Below are 22,704 nucleotides of genomic sequence, written 5' to 3'. Positions count from 1 at the left end.
AAGTGCTGAATTTTGGATGTGCCGAACCGAAGTGCCGAAGTGCCGAATTTCAGAAGTGCTGAACCAAACCAAATTTTTTTGCCCATGCACATCCCTAGTCCCTGTTCCATACTGCACTGAAAGAGTATCTGTTCTCGCAGCTGTGCCCACTGAATATCATCTGTTTTACCCCATTTTCCACCTATAGATATTTTAGCGGCAACAAAAAAGTGGAATATTAACAGGGTCTGATTTTCTTTTAGCCTCGGCCATTTTAGATGCAATAATGCAATTTCAGGTTTCATCTCAATAATAACATTACCAATCAAATATAATTTTTCAAAAACCAAATCCCACATCTTTTTAACACTTCCACCAAATGTCAAGATAATCCCCCTCTACTTTCCCATATCTCATAACATTTAGAACTACAAGTATTTGAAAACACAGCCAACCTGGCAGGAAAATAATACCAAATTTGTATAAGTTTGAATTGGTTTTCCAGAATATTAGTGCAATGAATAGATTAATTATATCTTTTTAATGCCTTAGACCATTCTGAATTGAATTCCATCTGCAGCATTTTACCCCATTTATCCCTGATATCCTGATGATTATTATCATATTTTATACTTAAACAACTATAGACTTTGGACATTATTTTTGTTACTTTATGTCTTCCAAATATTTCTTCAAGTTTTTTCATCTGAATATTATTTCCCTTAGGTATAGAAGCTTCAAAAAAGTGTTTAACCCTTAAATAAGGGAAAATGTGTTTGTTACTCAATCCAATTTCTTGTAATAAGTGTGGAAAATTCTTAATTACACTGAACAAAATTATAAACGCAACACTTTTGTTTTTGCCCCCAATTTTCATGAGCTGAACTAAAAAATCTAAGACTTTTTCTATGTACACAAAAGGCCTATTTCTCTCAAATATTTACAAATCTGTCTAAATCTGTGTTAGTGAGCACTTCTCCTTGGCCGAGATAATTCATCCACCTCAAAGGCAGGGCCGGTGCAAGGATTTTTGCCGCCTTTCATGTCGCTCACTCACTGACAGACGCTCACTGACAGACACACACACACGCTGACACACATACACTCACTCACTCACTGACACACACACAGAAACTCACTGACAGACATACACTTAATCACTGACAGACACACACAGATACTCACTGACAGACATACACACACACACACTCACTGACAGACATACACTCACTCACTGACACACACACACAAACTCACTGACAGACATTCACTAATTGACACACACATACACCCACTCACAAAGACACTCACTGACAGACATACACTCACTCAATGACAGACACACACACATTCACTGACAGATACTCACTCACTGACATACAGACACACACACACAGACACTCACTGACAGACATACACTCACTCACAGTTATAGCTGTGTGCCGGTTTCCTCGGGAGTTGATTTGCTTTACACTGCGGTCTTTTTTGAAGATACCGAGCGCAGTGCAGCACAACATACCCAGCGTGAGAGAATATATCTTGGCCCCATTGGAGGAGTGCTTTCCATCTACACCGCGGTCTTTTTTGAAGATCCCGACCGCGGTGCAACGGTTGTTCCAGCGGTTATTTTATAATTAGTGGCCACTGTTATTCCTTCCCATCTATACCTCGGTGGGGGCCCCCACCGAGGCAAGGTACTATTTTTATATTTGTGTGATACCTATGTCCTGTTTACTAATTTGTTAGCATTGGTCACACCTCCAGATACTTTGTTTCATTTTTTCGACAGAGTATCTGTTAGGTGTTTATCCTGGTTTTTTATTTCATTTTTTATTTTATCAGGATTTGTGTATCCACTTTGATTGGTTATTTACCTTTTAGCAACAGATCCAGTTCGTCATAATTGCATATGTTTTTTAGATGTCTTGATTATAAAGGTCTTTTTTACTTATTAAATATACGTTTGTATTATAAGTGTTATGTTTATTTTTTATTTTACTTTTTAGGAGCGCACATATACTTGTTCAGATTTTGAGCTTACACTCTATTTAGGTCACTTGTAGTTATATGTTGCAGCCCATTTAATTTTTTTGCTTCTAATTACACCTTTCCATTAGTTTTTATACACTCACTCACTGACACACAGACTCTCAATGACAGACATACACACACACACACACACACACACTCACTGACAGACATTCACTCACTGACACACACACATACACTCACACAGAAACTCACTGACAAACATAAACTCACTCATACTCACTGACAGACATACACTCACTCAATTACTTCCATAACAGTTAAAAACAATGAGCATATCACCACTGGGCGTCCTACGCGTTTCGTCCTAAAATGGGACTTCCTCAGGGACTTGGTGCATCAATGACAGCAAGACAAATGTATAAAAACATTCCCCCCTCCAAGTGTTCATTATTCAATTATTCCTGGCCGGTGTTGTTTCTCTGTTCCGGCGGCACTTCCTGCTTGGACGGGATGTCATCACGCACGCACTTTGCGTTCCAAACGTGCGTTCCACATACCCGGAAGTAAATGGCGATCGTAAATTTTCAATTCTCTCGGAGGCATATGAATAGACAAAGGCATGTGGGGGGGGGAAAAAGAAATTAAAAAAACTCTGGATGGCACAATATATTTTGTGGATATAAAGGTATATCATCCTATTTGGAAAATACAAAGAATCATAAGTGTATATATAAATATAAAAAAATATATATAAGCTATGTAATGTGTATATGGACTATATACATATATAATCCTAATCAATGAAATGAAATAAAATAGAACACAATAGAACATATATATATATATATATACATTAAAGCTAATACATTCAAAATGGAGAAGGAAATCTATAATAGAGAATGTCATACTCCATTTATTCCATATATGCTAATTATTTCATTCCTCATTATGAGAATGTGTACAAAACAAGCAAATAAACCAACAGACAACCAAATATCATCACTTTACTTTCCTTATAATATATTAGTGATTAGGTGAAGTGGAACCCATTTTTATATGTGTATATACATTAAACACTCCTCCCCTTTGTCTCATTTTTATTTTTTATTTTTTATTTTTTTACAGTGCTTAAATATTTAAATATTTCCCACCAATATAAATTTCTCTTTTGGATTTTTTTTTTTTTAAAATGCCCAAACGTTAATAACAATGCCAATAATAAGTTGTTCTTTATGTATGAGATTTATCCTTTCTGGAATACACAAATGACACCCCGATCTAGATGTTAATAGGAAATATACAATAAATGAAATGAAAAAAAGGAAGAAGGAGTGCAACATCCACAAGAATATTCTATATATAACCAAAGTTAATCCTCAAAAAAACTCCACAAATCAATATCTAGATTAAGACCCCAAGGTTGGAGTGTTTTTAATTTATTTATCCAGAATGTTTCTCTTTGTGAAAGTTTCTTTGTCAAATCTCCTCCCCTCCAGTGGGGATCCACATGCTCAATGCCCATGAAGGAAACACCGGCCGGGAATAATTGAATAATGAACACTTGGAGGGGATATATAAGAACTTGCGGGGGGGGGGGGGGAGGGAATGTTTTTATACATTTGTCTTGCTGTCATTGATGCACAAAGTCCCTGAGGAAGTCCCATTTTAGGACGAAACGCGTAGGACGCCCAGTGGTGATATGCTCATTGTTTTTAACTGAAATGTAAGTTATTAAATTCTTTTTTTTACTTCACTCTGGAATTGCACTTTATTCTCTCCATATATTTTCTCTTTTGAGCAAATATTCTAAACTACTGATGGGAGTATGAAGATGAACATAGAAAATATTGAAGAAAAGGATTACACTCAAGGCTTTTTTACATCTTATAATTTGTGAGTGGCCAATTGTTAACTATACATCTCCATTTACTCCCACACAGTTAAACGCTATGTTTTTCCATTTGATCTGTATTTAGCAGATGATCCCCTATTCTATTTTGTATGTATGCTGAAGACAAGAGGAAGTCTTTGGGGACCTTTTCTGGATACTTCACCTAACACAGGGAAGTTCCATTTTTGTTCACTTATCTTCACTATTTTTCACTTGAGTTGTGTTCACATATTTTGTTTGTTTGCATACACTCACAGACATACACACACACATTCACTGACAGACATATACTCACTCACTTACAAACACACACACAGACACTCACTGACAGACATACACTTACTGACAGACACACACACACACTCACTGACAGACATACACACACACACACACACTCACTGACAGACATACACTCACACAGACACTCACGGACATACACTCACACAGACAGACAGACACACACACAGACACTCACCTCCATGGGGTCGCGTGTGAGGCAGCTCCTCACTCCTCCTGCCTGCTGTTTACTATGCCGAGGCCTGAATGACATCATATTCCAGCTCCTGGCATCACAGAGGGTGCGCGATGCCTGCTCTACTCCTCTACTCCGGTCACCGGCATTTGATGGCAGAGCTGGCACCTGTCATCAAGGTAAGAAGGTGTCTGCTCAGTCATACTGTGACAGGGCTCCTCTGTGCACCCCCACCTTAGGGCGCCTGGAGGAGAGGCCCCGGCGCTGAGGGGGGCGGCTCTAGAGCTGCTCGCCCAGCGCTGCGGCCCAAGACAGGGGGAACCCACCAGGAAATATCACGGTGGGCGGCCCCAGCAGGCCGGCGCCCTAGGCTAGGATCTGTACACAATTCCTGGAAGCTTAAAACATACCAGTTCTTGCTTGACATGTCACCCATTGAGCATATTTGGGTGCTCTGGATCGGCGTATACGACAGCGTGTTCCAGTTCCTGCCGATATCCAGCAACTTTGCACAGCCATTCCATAGGCCACAATCAACAGCCTGATCAACTCTATGCAAAGGAGATGTGTTGCACTGCGTGAGGCCAATGGTGGTCACACCAGATACTGACTGGTTTTCGGACCTTCCCCCTCCTCCCGGATCCCTCCAATAAAGTAAAACTGCACATATTAGAGTGGCCTGTTATTGTGGCCAGCGTAAGGAACACCTGTGCATAATCATGCTGTCTAATCATCATCTTGATATGCCATACGTGTGAGGTGAATGAATTATTTTATTTTTTAGGTTTTTAGTTACCTCCCACCTGCCACATTAAGGCAGACCTCTTAGGTGGGTCCTAACACTAACCATTCGCCTTGCTTCCTTGAGCTTCTGGCAAAAATATCTCTAATGAGACAGAAAGGGGTATTTTTTATATACATCCCTATATACTTATCAACTAAAAACCTCCATTTGTTTAAAAATACATAGGGATATGGAAAGAGCGCAGGTGACTTTTTCTCTTTGGTTTTTACTTTATGTATTTTGGCTGATGTGTACTATAGTCATTGCTGCCGCCCAGGAGTAATGGGAGTTTGAGCGCAGGACTAGTTTCTTTGTATTTGTATTCACTTTTGTATCACACAGCTGTAGGGATGTAAATAAAAAAATACCCCTTTCTGTCTCATTAGAGATATTTTTGCCAGAAGCTCAAGGAAGCAAGGCGAATGGTTAGCGTTAGAACCCACTTAAGAGGTCTGCCTTGATGTGGCAGGTGGGCTTACCCTCGCATGGCCATTGGAGGTAACTAAAAACCTCCATTTGTTTAAAAATACATAGGGATGTGGAAAGAGCGCAGGTAACTTTTTTTTTCTTTGGTTTTCACATTAGAATATAGGTCTACTTCCTTTAGTAAAGCTGGTACTGACATTAATGGGTTATCTAAGGTCAGAATGACATCATCTGCATACAGGCCCGGACTGGCCATCGGGCACACCGGGCAAATGCCCGGTGGGCCGCGGTGGCCAGGGGCCGAGGCCGGCAGGGGAAGTCCTAGGATCTCCCCTGCCGGTCTATGCAGGGCCGGCACTATCTGAGCGCCGGCCCCCCTGTATTCCATGGCGGGCCGGTGGGAAGATCAAAGATCTCCCTCACCGGCCCACATGCTGTCCAATGCGGCCGCCGGTGGGGAGAGAGAGAGAGAGAGGGAGGGAGCCAGCCTGCATGGAGAGAGGACCCGGCGGAGCTCTAACTTGCAGCTCCGCCGGGTTCCTCTCGCGAGATCCAGAGCGTTGCCATGGCAACGACCGGATCTCGCGATAGTGAACTCTAGCCCGCAGGCTAGAGTTCACTCACCACGAGGACCACCAGGGAACACTGCCATTCTGCCTCCCAGTCCCAGGTACCAGTCCCCTCTCCCAGGCTAAAGGTAAGAAAGAAGGGAGGGAGGGGGGAGGGGGGAGGGGGGAGGGGGGGGGGGGGAAATAATGCCCTTTATTTTATTTGTTCATTTCCCCCCCCTTTACACACAATCCATTGTAACATTTATACACAGCAGCACTCTCACACCCATCACACTCAGCACTCTCACACACATAATACACAGCACTCTCACACACATAATACACAGCACTCTCACACCCATCACACTCAGCACTCTCACACCCATCATACACAGCACTCTCACACCCATCACACTCGGCACTCTCACACCCATCACAGTCAGCACTCTCACACCCATCACAGTCAGCACTCTCACACACAGCATACTCAGCACTCTCACACCCATCGCACTCTCACACCCATCACACTCAGCACTCTCACACACATCACACTCAGCACTCTCACACACATCATAGTCAGCACTCTCACACCAATCACACACAGCACTCTCACACAGCACTCTCACACAGCACTCTCACACACAGCACTCTCACACACAGCACTCACACACAGCACTCTCACACACAGCATACACAGCACTCTGACACACAGCACTCTGACACACAGCACTGTCACACACAGCACTGTCACACACATCACTCACACACACAGCATACACAGCACTCTGACACACAGCACTGTCACACACAGCATACACAGCACTCTGACACACAGCACTGTCACACACATCACACACAGCACTGTCACACACATCACACACAGCATCCATCGCACACACATACTGCACCCCTTACATACACACAGAACCCCCCCCCCCCCCAACACACTGCACCACACACATACACAATACTTCCAAATATATATATATATATATATATATATATATATATATATATATATATATATACACACACACACACTCTGGATCCCCTATACACACACTAGATTCCTTGTAAGCAAACACATACTACACCCCTAAACACACACTTTCTACAAACACTACACCACCTATACACACACACTATAGCCTGTATGCACACACTTGCTATATCCCCTATACACACACATTCTCTACAGCCCCTAGCCACATATGCATCACATAACACAACATGACTAAAACCAACCTTATTACACAATACCACACCACAATCAGCTCACTCTACACACACGCAATACCACAAGCAGGCTCCAAACACATGCACAGTACTCTTTCCTAGCATTTTTGTCTCCGGGTATCCATTTATAGAGACACCAGAGACAAATTGCGAGGAGAGACAGTGCAAGCATGTTATTAAATTTGCTTGCGCTGTGCAGAACAAATACAGGGCTTTTTTTCTCATGCTAGAGCTCTTCAGCAGATTTCTGTGCATGGTCTACCCTGGAAGAGCATTGAACCAACATGCTCACTTTGAGAGGGGGCGTGCTTGTCATTGGTGATGACAAAACACACCTTCTCTGCCCCGCCCCCTTAGTGGGCCGCTATGATAGAAAAATGCCCGGGCCGAATTTTTCTCCCAGTCCGGCCCTGTCTGCATACATGCAGACCTTATGTTTCTCTTGAGCAATGGGAAAACCCCTTATTTCGTTATTGAGTCTAATCTTTTGAGCTAAAATTTCTGTGGTTAAAATATAGATTAGTGGTGATAAAGGGCAGCCTTGTCGTGTCCCGTTACTTAATCGGAAACAGTCTGTACGTATATTTTGTCCCACAGTTCTAGAAGTGGGATAACTATATAATATAGCCCTAAGAAAAAACAAAAAACCTTAAATCCAAAAGCCTCTAATGTTTTAAATAAAAAAGACCAATTAACATGGTCAAACGCTTTTTCAGCATTGACTGCTATTAACACAAATAAATTTTTATTTCTTGCTGCATCTATGATGTCAATAATCCTCCTTATATTGTTTAAGGAACTTCTATTTGGTACAAAACCGATTTGATCTTTTGGAATTATATATGTCTACTGGCCAAAACTGAAGATAGTATTTTAACATCCGTGTTAATTAATGATATTGGCTGATCGCTTAATGCCGAAGATCTTTGTCTGGCTTAGGTATTGGTAATATATTTGCCTGTAGTAATTCCAGAGGCATATTGGTATTTTTAATAATATCATTAAAGGGATTCTCCAGTGCCTGGAAAACAAAACGTTTTCCTGGCACTGCAGGTTCCCTCTCCCTCCCTCCCACCCCCATCCCATGTTGCTGAAGGTTAAAACCCCTTCAGTGACTTACCTGTATCCAGCGCCGATGTCCCTTGGCGCTGGGTCAGGGTCCTCCCACGCTCCTCCCCCGCCGACGTCAGCCGGAGGGGGAGACCTATTGGACATGCGCGGCAGGCGACGGGGAGACATAATGTGCGGGATGCCGCGCATGCGCATTAGACCTCCCGATAGGAAAGCATTGAATAATGCTTTCAATGTTTTCCTATGGGGATTTTGGCAACGCTGGAGGTCCTCTACTAGACAGCCACTAGAGGAGGACTTAACCCTGCAAGGTAAATATTGCAGTTTATAAAAACTGCAATAATTACACTTGCAGGGTTAAGGGTAGTGGGAGTTGGCACCCAGACCACTCCAATGGGCAGAAGTGGTCTGGGTGCCTGGAGTGTCCCTTTAAAGACTTTTGTAATTTCTGGTACTATTTAATTTTTTTAGATTTAAAAAAAAGAGCCTGTAAATCCATCGGGACCTGGTGTTTTGTTTCTTTTCAATTCGTCAATGGCTTTACTAATTTCTACATTATTAATCGGGGCATTCAATAACATTTGTTTCTCCTCTGGTACTTGTCTTATATCTCAATTTTTCAAATAATTAATCAGTTGTTCCTGGTCCTTTGGTGCTGTTAAAATATATAGAGAACTGTAATACTTATTAAATGCCTGGCCTATATCTTCCGGAGTTAGACAAACCTTATTCGAGTGGACTATCTTATTTATTCTATATACCTCTTGTCTCTTCTTTAATGTTGGTTAAAATGTTAATTTTGTTATTTTTAATGTACCGTGTTTGTTTTAATTTTTCTAGATTTCTATTTATTTATTCTGTCCATCTCAAGTTGTTTATTTTGTCTTTAAGTTCATGTATTTCATTAGTACTTTTTTTTACTTGGGGACTCCTGATTTAATTTATCTATTTTGTAAAGCTTAAAGAATAATGTTGGAATATTATTATGTATTTTTCTATTTTCTATAATGTTCTTGAACTGGATTGTTACTGGTAAGTCAATACATTTTTATGAAACTATAAAATATTAAGTCAAATTGACCACTAGGTGACAGTAGGTGATACTGTATGTGCTAACAACCTTATTATATTATTCATGGAATATGGGTATTAGCACATTAAGTGAGTAAAGCCCAACAGGTTAAGGGCAAAGTTTATAGAGAGGTGGCAGATCAAACCATGGTGACCCACCATTACTGGTACCCCCCAATCTCTCTTTAAACTAAAAATATATACTTGTCAAAAAAACGTGTCTGCAAATATTTGTATCATATTTAGTATATTTTTATTTTTTATAAAATATTTTACCAGGATGGATACATTGAGATTTCTTTTGTTTACAAGTATGTCCTGGGCCCACAAAACTTTGCATTGTTACAATAGGATACAATATTATAAAAATACAATATGCAAACTATAAATATATATACACATACACACATATATAAATGTAACACATAACAGATAATAAATATATTCAACCATGACATATGCATTCTGTGCTGAGGTATATTGATCTCATAAAAGATTTTAGATTGAATGAAGATTTGACTGTGTCCCTGAGGTTATTCTATAATTGCGGTGCTCTGTAGGAAAATGAGGAGCGAGGCCCTTTATTTTTGTATTGCGGTATGCTAAATATCGTGCTAGTACTGGATCGGAGGTTATAGGAGGTGGGAACAGCCGGGGAGAGCATTCTACTCAGGTAGGGTGGGAGCTTCCCAGAAATGCTCTTATGCACAAGGCTGGAAAGATGAAGTGTGCGTCGGGATTCCAGCGACAGCCAGTTTAGCTCTTTTAACATGTCACAGTGGTGGGTAAAGTAATTACATTCTAGTACAAAGTGGCAGAACTAATTATATAACGTATTACGTTTATTAGGGTGGGGGTGCATACACTACATCCCCATAATCAATGACCGGCATTAGAATTTGTTGCACTTTTTCCTTACTGTAGGGCTTAGGCAGGATTTGTTTCTGTACAGGACACCTAGTTTTGGGTAAAGTCTTGAAGAGATTTGTGAAGGTCAAAGGATAGATTGGGGTCTAGCAACATACCTAGATATTTAAAAGAGCAGACTGCTGTCAGTGTGTTATTTGGATTTGTTCTGATACACAGTTGTTGATTTTGTAGTTTACGTAATTTAGGGACAGTTCCAAAGATCATTGTAGCGGTTTTGTCAGTGTTTAGGAAGAGTTTGTTATCCGCTATCCACTTTTCTACCTCTGAATTGATTTTCGAGCACAGCCTCAAGCTGCGGTAGATTGGGTTTACTAGTGTAGATTACAGTGTCTGCATACATGTGTACAGTTGAGGATTTGCAGATATTTTGGCCACACAAATGCCTCTAAAAAAACTCCTGGAAAGGGCTAGAGGGCTGCAAAAGGAAGTAAAATGGGGGTAAGAGTAGGACAAGTGCCCTGCAAACAAATGTGGATAGGGAAATCACTTAAAATTACATAAAATAAGCAGCCGCTTAGTAGATAACTCCCTAATTCACAAGGTATTAGGGAGCTATCTACCAAAAGACTGAAAGACCTAAATTGGCCACATTTACTAATACTAAGTAAAGATTACTTAGTATTAGTAAATTCAGCCCCTACTCGCTAGTGGCTGCTCACTGTAAAAAACAACAAAAAAAAAAAACTATTGCCCCCACCCCTGTGCGACGGGTGCGGGCCCTAAGTAAGAATGTGGAGGGGGGACCTACTGTCTTCCCCCCCGGCCCCCACCCCTGCGCAGTGGGTGGGGGCCATAAATAAACATTTAGGGGGAGGTCTACTGTCCCCACCCGGCCCCCACCCCTGAGCGGTGGGTGGGGGCCATAAATAACAATTGGGGGGGACCTACTGTCTGCCCCCCGGCCCCCACCCCTGAGAGGTGGGTGGGGGCCATAAATAAAAATCCCCCCCCCAGGTGACTAGGGGTCCCCACCCCCCCAAAAAAATTAGCCCTACCTACCCCCCTCATCCTAACAATAATGAGGTGGGACCCTTGTCTAAATACCTGTAAAAAAAAATAAAAAATAGACTTACCATTTGATGTCTTCCCACCCATGGAGGGCTCCGCGCAGACTGGGCTCTGCAGGGTGGGGGAAGGCTTATAAAGCCTTGCCCCGCCCTGCAATTAGGCTCAGAGCACTCTGATTGGTGGGTCAGAGTGCTCTGACAGGTAAATGAAGACACTGACAGGTAAGTCTCTACCTTTACCTGTCACAGCACTCTGATTGGTTGGCTTGAAATCCACCAATCGGAGTGCTCTGTGTCATTTTACACAGCATGGGAAAGTTCTTTGGAATTTTCCCACGCTGTGTAAAATGACACAGAGCACTTTGATTGGTTATTTGATCCACCAATCAGAGTGCTCTGTGTCATTTTACACAGCATGGGAAAATTCCAAATAACTTTCCCACGCTGTGTAAAATGACACAGAGCACTCTGGTGGATTTCAAGCCAACCAATCGGAGTGCTGTGACAGGTAAATGTAGAGACTTACCTGTCAGTCTCTTAATTTACCTGTCAGAGCACTCTTAATGGATGGCTTAAACCCACCAAACAGAATGCTCTGCGCCTAATTGCAGGGCGGGGAAAGGCTTTACGAGCCTTCCCCCGCCCTGCAGAGCTCAGTCTGAGCGGAGCCCTCCATGGGTGAAGAAGGATTAAGTGCGTTGGTTATTCTGGATTTTTATTTGGCCTTTTTTGGGGCTGAAAAAAGAAGATTCTAGAAGAAAGAAGACATCAAATGGAAAGTCTATTATTTTTACAGGTATTTAGACAAGGGTCCCCCCTCATTATTTTTAGGATGAGGAGGGTAGGTAGGGGTAATTTTTTTTTTTTGGGGGGGGGGGTGACTAGAGGTTTGGGGACCCCTAGTCACCTGGGGGAGATTTTTATTTATGGCCCCCACCCGCCGCGCAGGGGTGGGGGCCAGGGGGGGAGGACATTAGGTCCCCCCCTTATTGTTATTTATGGCCCCCACGCGCCACGCAGGGGTGGGAACAAGAGGGGGAGGACAGTAGGCCCCCCCCCTATTGTTATTTAGGGACCCCACCACAGGCTGCTCACTGCTTAATAGACACGCCCCTACTCGCGATATAGCGAGTAGGGGCATAATTTACTAATACTAAGTGACCAGCTTCTATAGAGGCTGGGTCACTTGCTGCACTGGCCAATCACAGCCATGCCATTAGTAGACATAGCTGTGATGCACATGAGTCAAACGCTTGTTGATTGGCTGCCCTGCAGCCTTTCAAAACGCGTCATTAAATCGACGAACTCCGAACTCCGAACTCCAACCCGAACATACAGTGATATGTCCGTGTTCAGGTCCGGGGTCCAAAAAACGTAATGTTCGGTTCGAACTTTTCAGTTCAGGTTTGCTCAACTCTAATTATGAGCCTTTTCACGCCTTTAAGATACAACACTGCCCTAAGTAGGTACTAGCAGAATGAAACATGTATTACATGAAATCATATTTGAACAAGAAAAATACAAATTAAAGATTCGTCCCGAAGAAAAAAAAAATTGTTATGCGTTTGACAAGAGGTAGGGTGTACGTGAAGACCCTAGTCTAATAGTGAATAATAATAATAGTGAACATTTAATATCGAATAATTAGAGGACTGTCAATATTGTGCAACAGCACTGGAAGTCACGCATGTCACCTCCACTTGTCTCTCCCATCGCCGGCCTCTCATCCAAGACAGGGGTCGCCCAGCCCTCCAGCTACTGGTCTGCCAGAGGCCACAGCCTCAAACTAAGCAGGACTCCCAGCAATGAGGCAGAGGGTCCATCCGGGTAGCAGGCTTTCAGCCTGGCGTAAACAGCATTGGGCTGGTAGCTCCCAGGCATATGAGCGGTTGGGACACACTCCTCCAGTCAGGTCATAGACAGCGTCTGCATTTTTCAGTTAGATGGTGAGTGGAAATGTGGTGAGGGTCACTGAGTGGGGGAGTCTACCAAGCAGCTTCATGAGTTCTGTTAGGAGTGAAATTGTCAAGCAAACAGAAAACTCAAAATGTGTAACATGTAACCTCCACCTGTCCTGGGAGGGTAGTATAGTATGATCTCCACTGGCTGCCATTGCAGTTCAAGTGTGACAGGTATGTCCATGTTGGGATGTTTCACCCAGGAAGGGCAGGAGTCTCCAGTGTCTATTAGTAGGCCGCAGGCTCCTGTTAGCGAGTAGTCCCAAAAGCAAGGCATCTTCACATTCACAGGTAGGGACCAGGTTGACGACCCATGGGCTTACCATCTAGCCCATGGGTCGTCAACCTGGTCCCTACCGCCCACTAGTGGGCGTTTTAGGATTCCAGATGGGCGGTAGGGATTTCCAGGTTTTGACGACCGGGCGGGCGGGTGCGAGCCGGCGGTACCCCTGCTACTGGATACCGCCGTGACCATTTGCGGCCTCGGCCCGCGCGGCAAACCGCCGGGGCCGCATACGGAGGGGTCCATCGGGTGGCCCATGCTGTCAGGGCCACCCGATAGATGTGGATTGTGAGGGGGCCCGGTCAGCGCTGGGTGCTTTAACAGCGCAACCGGGCCCCCTGTGATGACATCACAGAGCTGGGAGGAAGTGACTGCACGTCACTCCTCCCAGCTAACACTGAGAGCCACGCGGGAGGAAGACCAGGGAGTCAGAGTGGGAGCTCTGACTCCCATCCACCTGAGCCACCACTGGACCCCAGGGAAAGTCACCCTCCTGCATCTAAAAGGTAGGAAACAGGAGGGAGACTTAAATATAATGTGTGTGTGTCTTTCAGGGCCGGCGCTACCATTAAGGCGGACTAGGCAGCCGCCTAGGGCGCCCCTTGGGAAGGGGCGCCGCCAGGAGCGCCGACCCCCTAATGCTGCAGCCGCCCGAGCGCTCTGTAGAGCGCCTCAGGCGGCTGCAGCTTCGCCCGGGCTGGTGCGTCCATGAGGGCGCACCGCCCGGGCGCAGCATGAAGAGAGGAGCTGACAGGAGAGAAGCGCTCAGCGCTCCCTCCTGTCACTCCTTCACTGTAGCGTGGCCGAGCTCTGTACTGCCCGCCGGTACAGGGAGCATTTGTCTCCTGTATCCGGACAGACTAACAGGAAGTGAACACTGAGTGTTCACTTCCTTTTAGTCCGGCCGGGTACAGGAAACAAAAGCTCCCTGTACCCGCAGACAGTACAGAGCTCGGCCACGCTACAACATAGGTAGGGGAGGGTGGGGGGAATAAAGGGAGGGGGGAGGGGAGAAATAAATGGAGAGGGAGGGAGGGGGGTTAAATAAATGGGGAGGGGGGAGAAATAAATGGAGAGGGAGGGAGGGGAGGGCAGGAGAAATAAATGGAGAGGGAGGAGGGGGGGAGGAGAAATAAATGGAGAGAGGGGGGGAGGAGAAATAAATGGAGAGGGAGGGGGGAGAAATAAATGGACAGGCAGGGGGGGAGAAATAAATGGACAGGGAGGGGGGGAATAAATGGACAGGGGGGGAATACATGGACAGGGAGGGGGGGGAATAAATGGACAGGGGGGGGGAATAAGTGGACAGGGGGGGGGTAAATGGACAGGGAGGGTGGGGGAATAAATGGACAGGCAGGGTGGGGGGAATAAATTGAAAGGGGGGGAATAAATTGACAAGGTAGGGGGAAGTAATTGACAGGGAGTGGAATTGACAGGGTTAGGAGGGGGAATGAGAGTGGGGAGGGGAGAAGAGAGTGACAAGGGAGGGGGAGAAGAGAGGGACAAGAGGGGGGAGAAGAGAGGGACAAGGGGGGAGAATAGAGGGACAAGGGGGGGAGAAGAGAGGGACAAGGGGGGGGAGAGAAGAGAGGGACAAGGGGGGGGAAGAGAGTGACGAGGGAGGGAGAGGGGGAGAAGAGAGTGACAAGGGAGGAGGGAGAGATTGACATCTATCACACACACACAATGCACCCCTCGCACACAGAAAAACACACAATGCATTACACACAGACACACACACACAAGCAATTCAACCCTTACATACAATGCATCCCTTACACACACAGAAACACACAATGCATTCCTTACACACACTCAATGCACCCCTTACACCCACTCAATGCACCCCTTACAGACGCACACACTGCATCCCGTACATACACAGAAACACACATTGCTGCCCTTACACATACAAACACAGATTCACACAATGCATTCCTTACACACATATCAGGACATCCCCTACTCCTGTGAACAAACTATTTGGTGGAACATGAAGGTGGACCCTGGGGCCCAGACCATGAGCTGTGTAAAGGGCTTTTAAAAAAATGGAGCTGCTTTCCGTTCTCCCAGAACACAAACAGCCTCCAGAGAGCCTGTTCTACACCATACGAGTGGAGCCAGACTGCAGCTAGAGCCCATCACCATCCTCATCTGATTGTAAGTAGGCAATCTAGTATATTATTCGTGGCACTAATCTCTAATTTACCTCACATTAAAGGGACACTTTAGTCCCCAGAACCACTGCAGCTTAATGTAGTGGTTCTGGTGTCTATAGCCTGTCCCTGCAGGCCTTTTAATGTAAACACGGCGGCACTGCAGCACTTGCGTTAGTTAACATGGGGCATTGTGATGTCATATGGTGGGGGGGGGGCAGCAAACTTTACTTTTGCCTAGGGCGGCACAAATCCTTGCACCGGCCCTGGTGTCTTTGTATGTATGTCTTGTGTGTGTGTGTCTTTGTATGTCTTATGCGTGTGTGCATGTCTGTGTGTGACTGTCTGTTGGTATGTGTGTCTTGTGTGTGTGTCTGTATGTATGTGTGTCTGTCTGTGTTCCTGTATGTGTCTTTGTGTGTGTCTGTATGTGTTGTGTGTGTCTTGTATGTGTGTGTGTCTGTATGTGTGCCTGTCTGTTATAGTGGACTATAGTAAGTGGGCTACCTAGCTCAGCCTTCCTACTGGGCATTGCTACAAGGAAGGTTAAAAAATAGATAAAAGGGGAAAAAAGGTGGGGAATTGAGGAGGGAGAGGAGATGAGCTGACGCACAAATGAGAAATCATATTATGCGCAAACAGAGAAGTCGTCTGAATATCACTGAAAGAGACCTTTGTTTGTTCCTTACGAAAATCGAACCAGATCTCAAATATTTAGTCTCGCAGCATCAACCTCAAGGATCTCATTAATCACTAGTAAAGGTAATTTCAATTTACTTTATTGTTTTCTCATTAAACTTTATAAAGTTAAAAACCTTATAAACCTGCATTAATTAGAAATAAAAAGATAAATGTACATACATTTATTTTTTTTGTAAAACACTCTCCTTTCTAAAAAATATTCTGCATTTGCGCGAAAACTGGTGGGCGGTAAGGAATTTTTTTCAACCAAAAAGATGCATTAGTGGGCGGTAGGTAGAAAAAGGTTGACTACCACTGATCTAGCCCCTCTGTAATGAAGAGGTATTCCCCCATTGAGATCCAATCTCTTGGAGAACCAATAGTTAGCCTGTGTCTGGTAATTTGAAATTTTCTCGTGATCAGGACTGGAGCTGCATGAGATGGCGTCCCATCAACTCGATGGTCCGGCCCCGTCGTATTACCTTTCATTAAAAATTATCACACAGTTAAAGACACCTTTACATGTCCATTTGAATTTTAACATTTATTGACAGTTTAAAAATCAGATCACATAATTTTTAAGAAACAAACAAAAATATTTGTATTAAAAATAATCACTTAAGGTTACTTGATACTTCTACTAAACTATGTTTGTCCTTGCTATGTGAGATAATAGTTGGATTTGCTTACAGTATAAACACATTTGCTATCAGTTGTATGTTAACATGTGGACGTATTCCCACTATTTTCAAAATATGGCAGTTCAATTTTCCATCCACAATCATGGTATAAAAGAGGCAATGAATCTTAAAAAAGACCATTATCTGAGTGTGACTCAAAATGTTCAGATTCCTTCTCCTTTCGGCTCTAGTCCTTTGTGGTAAGTAGTATATTTTTTTCTTATATTTTAGAAAATAACACTTAAAATTCTAGGAATTTTCTGAGAACACAGAATGTAGTCTGCTGTTGGAATTCAAAGAAGGTAATCTGAGTTTTGTACTGAAAGTTGAAGTAATAGTATTGTAAAAAAATAGTAATAAAAATAAAGATAACTTGAAGATGCTTCAAAGAATTTCAAAACAATAACATGAAGAATTATTGTATTTTTTATGAGAAGACTATATATAATTAATTTTAATAATTTATAACTAGGAAGAATATATTATTATTATTATTATTATTATTAGTATTAGTATTAGTATTAGTATTAGTATTTGCTTTATTCAGTTTTTAAGCATGTCCTGGGGTTTAAATGTTATAATTAGACACCTTAATTCAATTGCACTCATTTTATCAACCACAGAATGTTTAATTCTGTTAATACTGCCAGAAATTAATCATGCAACCATTGGGTTTAAAAGGATATATTACAACTAGAACATTGACTACTGAGCATGGGACCATAGCCTGCACAACTCTAATGGGTTATGTTGTTGATAAGAGCTTTTCAACTTTCCCCGGGGTTGTAAGAAACCCTGAGGAAAGTTGAAAAGTTCTCATCAACAACATATAATAATTTCTCAGAACTGGAAAATGTTTAAAATAACGCAAGAACACATGATTGTAGTCTAATTCTAAGAAGACATCCTCTTCAAGTATCAATCTATTCTTGCTAGAAAACCTATCAAAGTATTTTGAAATTAACATAAGATTATCATTGCAAATCCCTTTTCAAAAACCCCAAATTCCTAGTTTATTGATGAAACTCCATTATATTGCAAACATCTGATACAATTTGATTAAAATATACTGACTTTAGAATTCACCTATAAATGTTTTATGGAATTATAAAGTGATAACTAAAGCATTTTGTATTCTAATAACATTTTCTGAAGGTAACCTTTAGAATTCTCACTGTTTTTGAGAAGGCACCATACAATTCTCATATTTTAAGAAAATCCCCTATAGACTAAAGAACAATTAATATGTAGAATTGTAAAAATTTCTGACATCTGAAGAATTTTCATAGCATTCCATTACATGAAGAATTCATAATACATCTAATGTGATAACTTAAAGGAACACTATAGCGTTACGTATACAAACCTGTATTCTTAATACTTTAGTGTCCTACTAACTGTTTTGGTTATTGCCCCCTCACCTCATGTGCAATAAAGAGCCATTTTTACTCATCGTTCAGCCCACATTGCTCCAGTCTTGGCCATGCTGGCTCACCTCCATGGTTGTGATCATCGATATTCCATAATGAAGCATTGGAAGACTATTGTGCATGCGTTCCAAATCGCAAATTTATGAGAACATGTGATTGACTAGGTTATTTCAGCAGAAGCGCTTCTAGTGGTTGTCAGGAAGATACATACCCCGTATAACACACATAGATACCCACATAAACTCTCAAAACATACACTCTTCAAGAACAAATGAAAAAACACACTGCTGGACAATCATACACATATACACATATGTGTGGTGGCTGATTATGATGTTGTATGTTTGTGGGATTGCATGTGTGTGGGTGGCTGCTATATGTTACAATCACACACTCATGAATACACACATACAGATGGATTAACAAAGACACAAAAATATACACACAAATACACATAGTCACATATTCAAATGCATATAGAGACACACACTCACACACACACACTAATCCAAACACACACTCCCAGATAGACATTCAAAGTCATATGTACACTCACAGTTAGCACACACATATGAACCCTCCATAATATAACAACTTCCTGTAAAGAGAAGGTTCCATACCTGCTTTGGAGTATCACTCCCATGCAGTCCTGGCGTGTTGAAGATGCTGGTCCTCAGATGGAGGACTCCGACTTAAGGCCACTTTTCAAATTGTGAGGCCGTGGTTGTTCATTCGTTGTTGGAGGGCCAGGCCGGACCGGAAAATAGACCAATAAGTCACTAGCTTTGCAGTCTGAAGTGCAGTTCATCATCTCTTTGTACTTCACACTGGGAGAGACAAAGCCATGGCATGTAGTCCAGCACGTTGCTGGACTGGAGCCATGGCTTGTGACCATACCCACTTAAAAGAACATCGGCCCACCAGGTTTTTGTCCAGTGTGTTCTATGGCCAATCCAGTCCTGCATCCCACAGCATGACAATCAGCTGACCAGTTATGGAGATCTTCAATCTCCCCAATGCCCATGCCGCCCCTCTCCAGCCTGCCATCCTAAGGTTGTGGCCTTGGTGGCTTTGTGGGAAATCTGGCCCTTTCTGAGGTTGTGCACAATCTCAGACTGGCTTTTAAGATATATACGTCATCATAGCTTTATACACATTAACGTATTCTTGTATTTCTTTATTTCCTTTAGATGCAGCACAATAGGAAACCTACATTGTATATCGGTGGCATGGCATAGTCTTTAAGATTAAATGCTGATGTTAAATTGGTGACTGTTTTATTTTTCCTGGCAACACCACTTAAGTAATTACTGGCATAAAGTATAAAACAGACTCTGCTGCATGCTTGGGCATGTATGCCTACCCAGCATTCTTAAATACTGCCATGTACTCGCCTTCATGTATAAAATGTACAGCAGGGCATAAATCAGGCCTTCATTTAGGATATAGTCCCAGTAATACATTCCACCTAGATTACATACACTAGTTATTTTGTTGAAGGATGTAAGTACAACTATTGTACTGTACATTTGAATCTCTCGTTAAAAGTTACCATCGGTATGCTATTGATAAGAGTCCATTCATTTTTTATTTAACTCTTCTACTTTTCTTGTGTAGGACACTGTTTTGAAGAATTAAGGGTTTACGATGGAAGTTCACGTGTGGTAGGAGGAACCGACGCAATTAAAAATTCTTGGCCATGGCAGGTTAGTGATGATCAATGAAAACGTTTTAAAAGTAATAAAAAACTAAATTAACTAATAACTAAATAAAAAGTTCAACAGCTTGTGCTATTAATATAGATTAGAGCTTTGCATGCTGCTTGCACCATGTAACACCTTGAAAATATTTTATTTTAAGGAGTAAAATTAAAATATAGAAAAACATAGAAAAATATTATGGGAACATGCTAGGAGACATATATAGGAAGTATAGGAACAACATGGCAAACTTCAATATTAATATATTGGACCATTTTATTTATATTGTGTCTTGTATTGTAAGAATCATACAATCTTACCAAGATTTCAGTAAGGCTTTTGACACTGTTGCACATAGAAGGCTTATCAATAAACTGCAATCTTTAAGTTTGGATTGCAATATTGTTAAATGGGTTAGACAGTTGCTGAATGACAGGCAACAGAGGGTTGTAGTCAATGGAGTATATTCGAAACAAGGTCTAGTTACCAGTGGGGTACTTCAGGGATCTGTCCTTGGACCCATTCTCTTTAATATTTGTATTAGTGATATTGAATGTTTCTGTGGTAAGGTAAGTCTTTTTGCTCATGATACAAAGATATGTAACAGGGTTGATGTTCCAGGAGGGATAAGCCAAATGGAAAATGATTTAGGTAAACTAGAAAAATGGTAAGAGTTGTGGCAACTGACATTTAATGTGGATAAGTGCAAGATAATGCATCTTGGATGTAAAAACCCAGAGGCAGATTACAGAATATTTGATAAAGTCCTAATCTCAACATCTGAGGAAAGGGATTTAGGGGTGATTATTTCTGATGACTTAAAGGTAGGCAGACAAAGTAATAGAGCAGCAGGAAATGCTAGCAGAATGCTTGGTTGCAGGGGCGTACCTAGAGCATTTGGCACCCGGGGCGGACCCTGAGTGTGGCACCCCCCCCCCCCCCATAATAAAAATGTAAGAAAACACCCACATATTTTTTCAATATTTTCAATACCAGTGCTTTTGTAGAAAGGGGCTGGTGAGAACCTTCTAGAAAACTCCTGCCCTGCCCCTTTCTACAAAGCCCCTTGTCTCGCCCTTCATATAAAAACCCTGCACCCCGATCACATAAATTTCATTCACTCCCTACACATAAAAATCCTGCACACCCCCTTAATAAAAAACCCTGCACACCCCCTTAATAAAAAACCTTGCACACCCCCTTAATAAAAAACCCTGCACACCCCCTTAATAAAAAACAAAAACGTACACAACCCCTCTTAATAACAAAAAACCTGCACACCCCCCTTATAAAAACCCTGCACACCCCCTTAACAAAAAAACAAAAATCTGCAGTGCACATCCTCCCTTAATAAATAGAATACTGCAACCCCCTTAATCAAAAAAAACCCTGCACCCCCATTATTTAAACCTCCCCCTTTAATTCTTTAATCCACAGCCCCCTTTAATTAATCCACACCCCCCTTAATTAATACACCCCCCTTAATAAATCCTCACCCCCTTAATACACACCCCGTAATTAATCCTCACTCCCCCTTAATTAATACACCCCCTTAATTAATCAGCACACCCCTTGATTAATACACCCCCCTTAATTAATCCACACACCCCTTAATTAATACACCCCCTTAATTAATCCACACACCCCTTAATTAATACACCCCCTTAATTAATCCTCACTCCCCCTTAATACACCCCCCTTAATTAATCCACACCCCCTTAATTAATACACCCCCTTAATTAATCCACACACCCCTTAATTATTACACCCCCTTAATTAATCCACTCACCCCTTAATTAATCCACTCACCCCTTAATTAATCCTCACTCCCCCTTAATACACCACCCTTAATTAATACTCACTCTCCCCTTAATCCACACCCCCCTTAATTAACCCACACCCCCTTAATACACCCCCCTTAATCCACACCCCCCTTAATTAATACTCACTCCCCCCTTAATCAATACACCCCCTTAATTAATCAATACACCCCCCTTAATTAATACACCCCCGTAATTAATACACCCCCCTTAATTAATACACCCCTTAATTAATACACCCCCCTTAATTAATACTCACTCCCCCCTTAATTAATACACCCCCTTAATTAATACTCACTCCCCCCCTAATTAATACTCCCCCCCTAATTAATACTCCCCCCTTAATTAATACACCCCCCTTAATTAATACACCCCTTAATTAATACTCACTCCCCCCTTAATTAATACATCCCCCTTAATTAATCCACTCACCCCTTAATTAATCCAATCACCCCTTAATACACCCCTCTTAATTAATACTCACTCTCCCCTTAATTAATACATCCCCCTTAATTAATCCACTCACCCCTTAATTAATCCAATCACGCCTTAATTAATCCTCACTCCCACTTAATACACAACCCTT

The 22,704-nt window shown here is 42.3% G+C and overlaps 1 protein-coding gene across 2 annotated transcripts in view; it reads left to right on the top strand.

Moving 5' to 3' along the window:
• The window catches only part of LOC134569137 (chymotrypsin-like elastase family member 1), a 118,740-nt gene that overhangs the window by 75,097 nt on the left and 20,939 nt on the right, over positions 1–22,704 (top strand). Inside the window, exons 1-2 of one of the 2 annotated variants that reach the window (XM_063428047.1) lie at positions 17,295–17,368; positions 20,216–20,304. In XM_063428047.1, the coding sequence (XP_063284117.1) occupies positions 17,329–17,368; positions 20,216–20,304 (129 nt within the window). In that variant the 5' untranslated portion in view covers positions 17,295–17,328. Of the gene's footprint in view, positions 1–17,294; positions 17,369–20,215; positions 20,305–22,704 lie in introns of those variants that run through there. The other variant, XM_063428052.1, reaches the window with a different exon arrangement.

This window comes from Pelobates fuscus, chromosome 1 (assembly GCF_036172605.1).
Source record: "Pelobates fuscus isolate aPelFus1 chromosome 1, aPelFus1.pri, whole genome shotgun sequence".
NCBI classification, from domain to species: domain Eukaryota; kingdom Metazoa; phylum Chordata; class Amphibia; order Anura; family Pelobatidae; genus Pelobates; species Pelobates fuscus.
The sequence above is the reverse complement of the archived record's forward strand: the minus strand, read 5'-3'. Positions and strand labels throughout refer to the sequence as shown.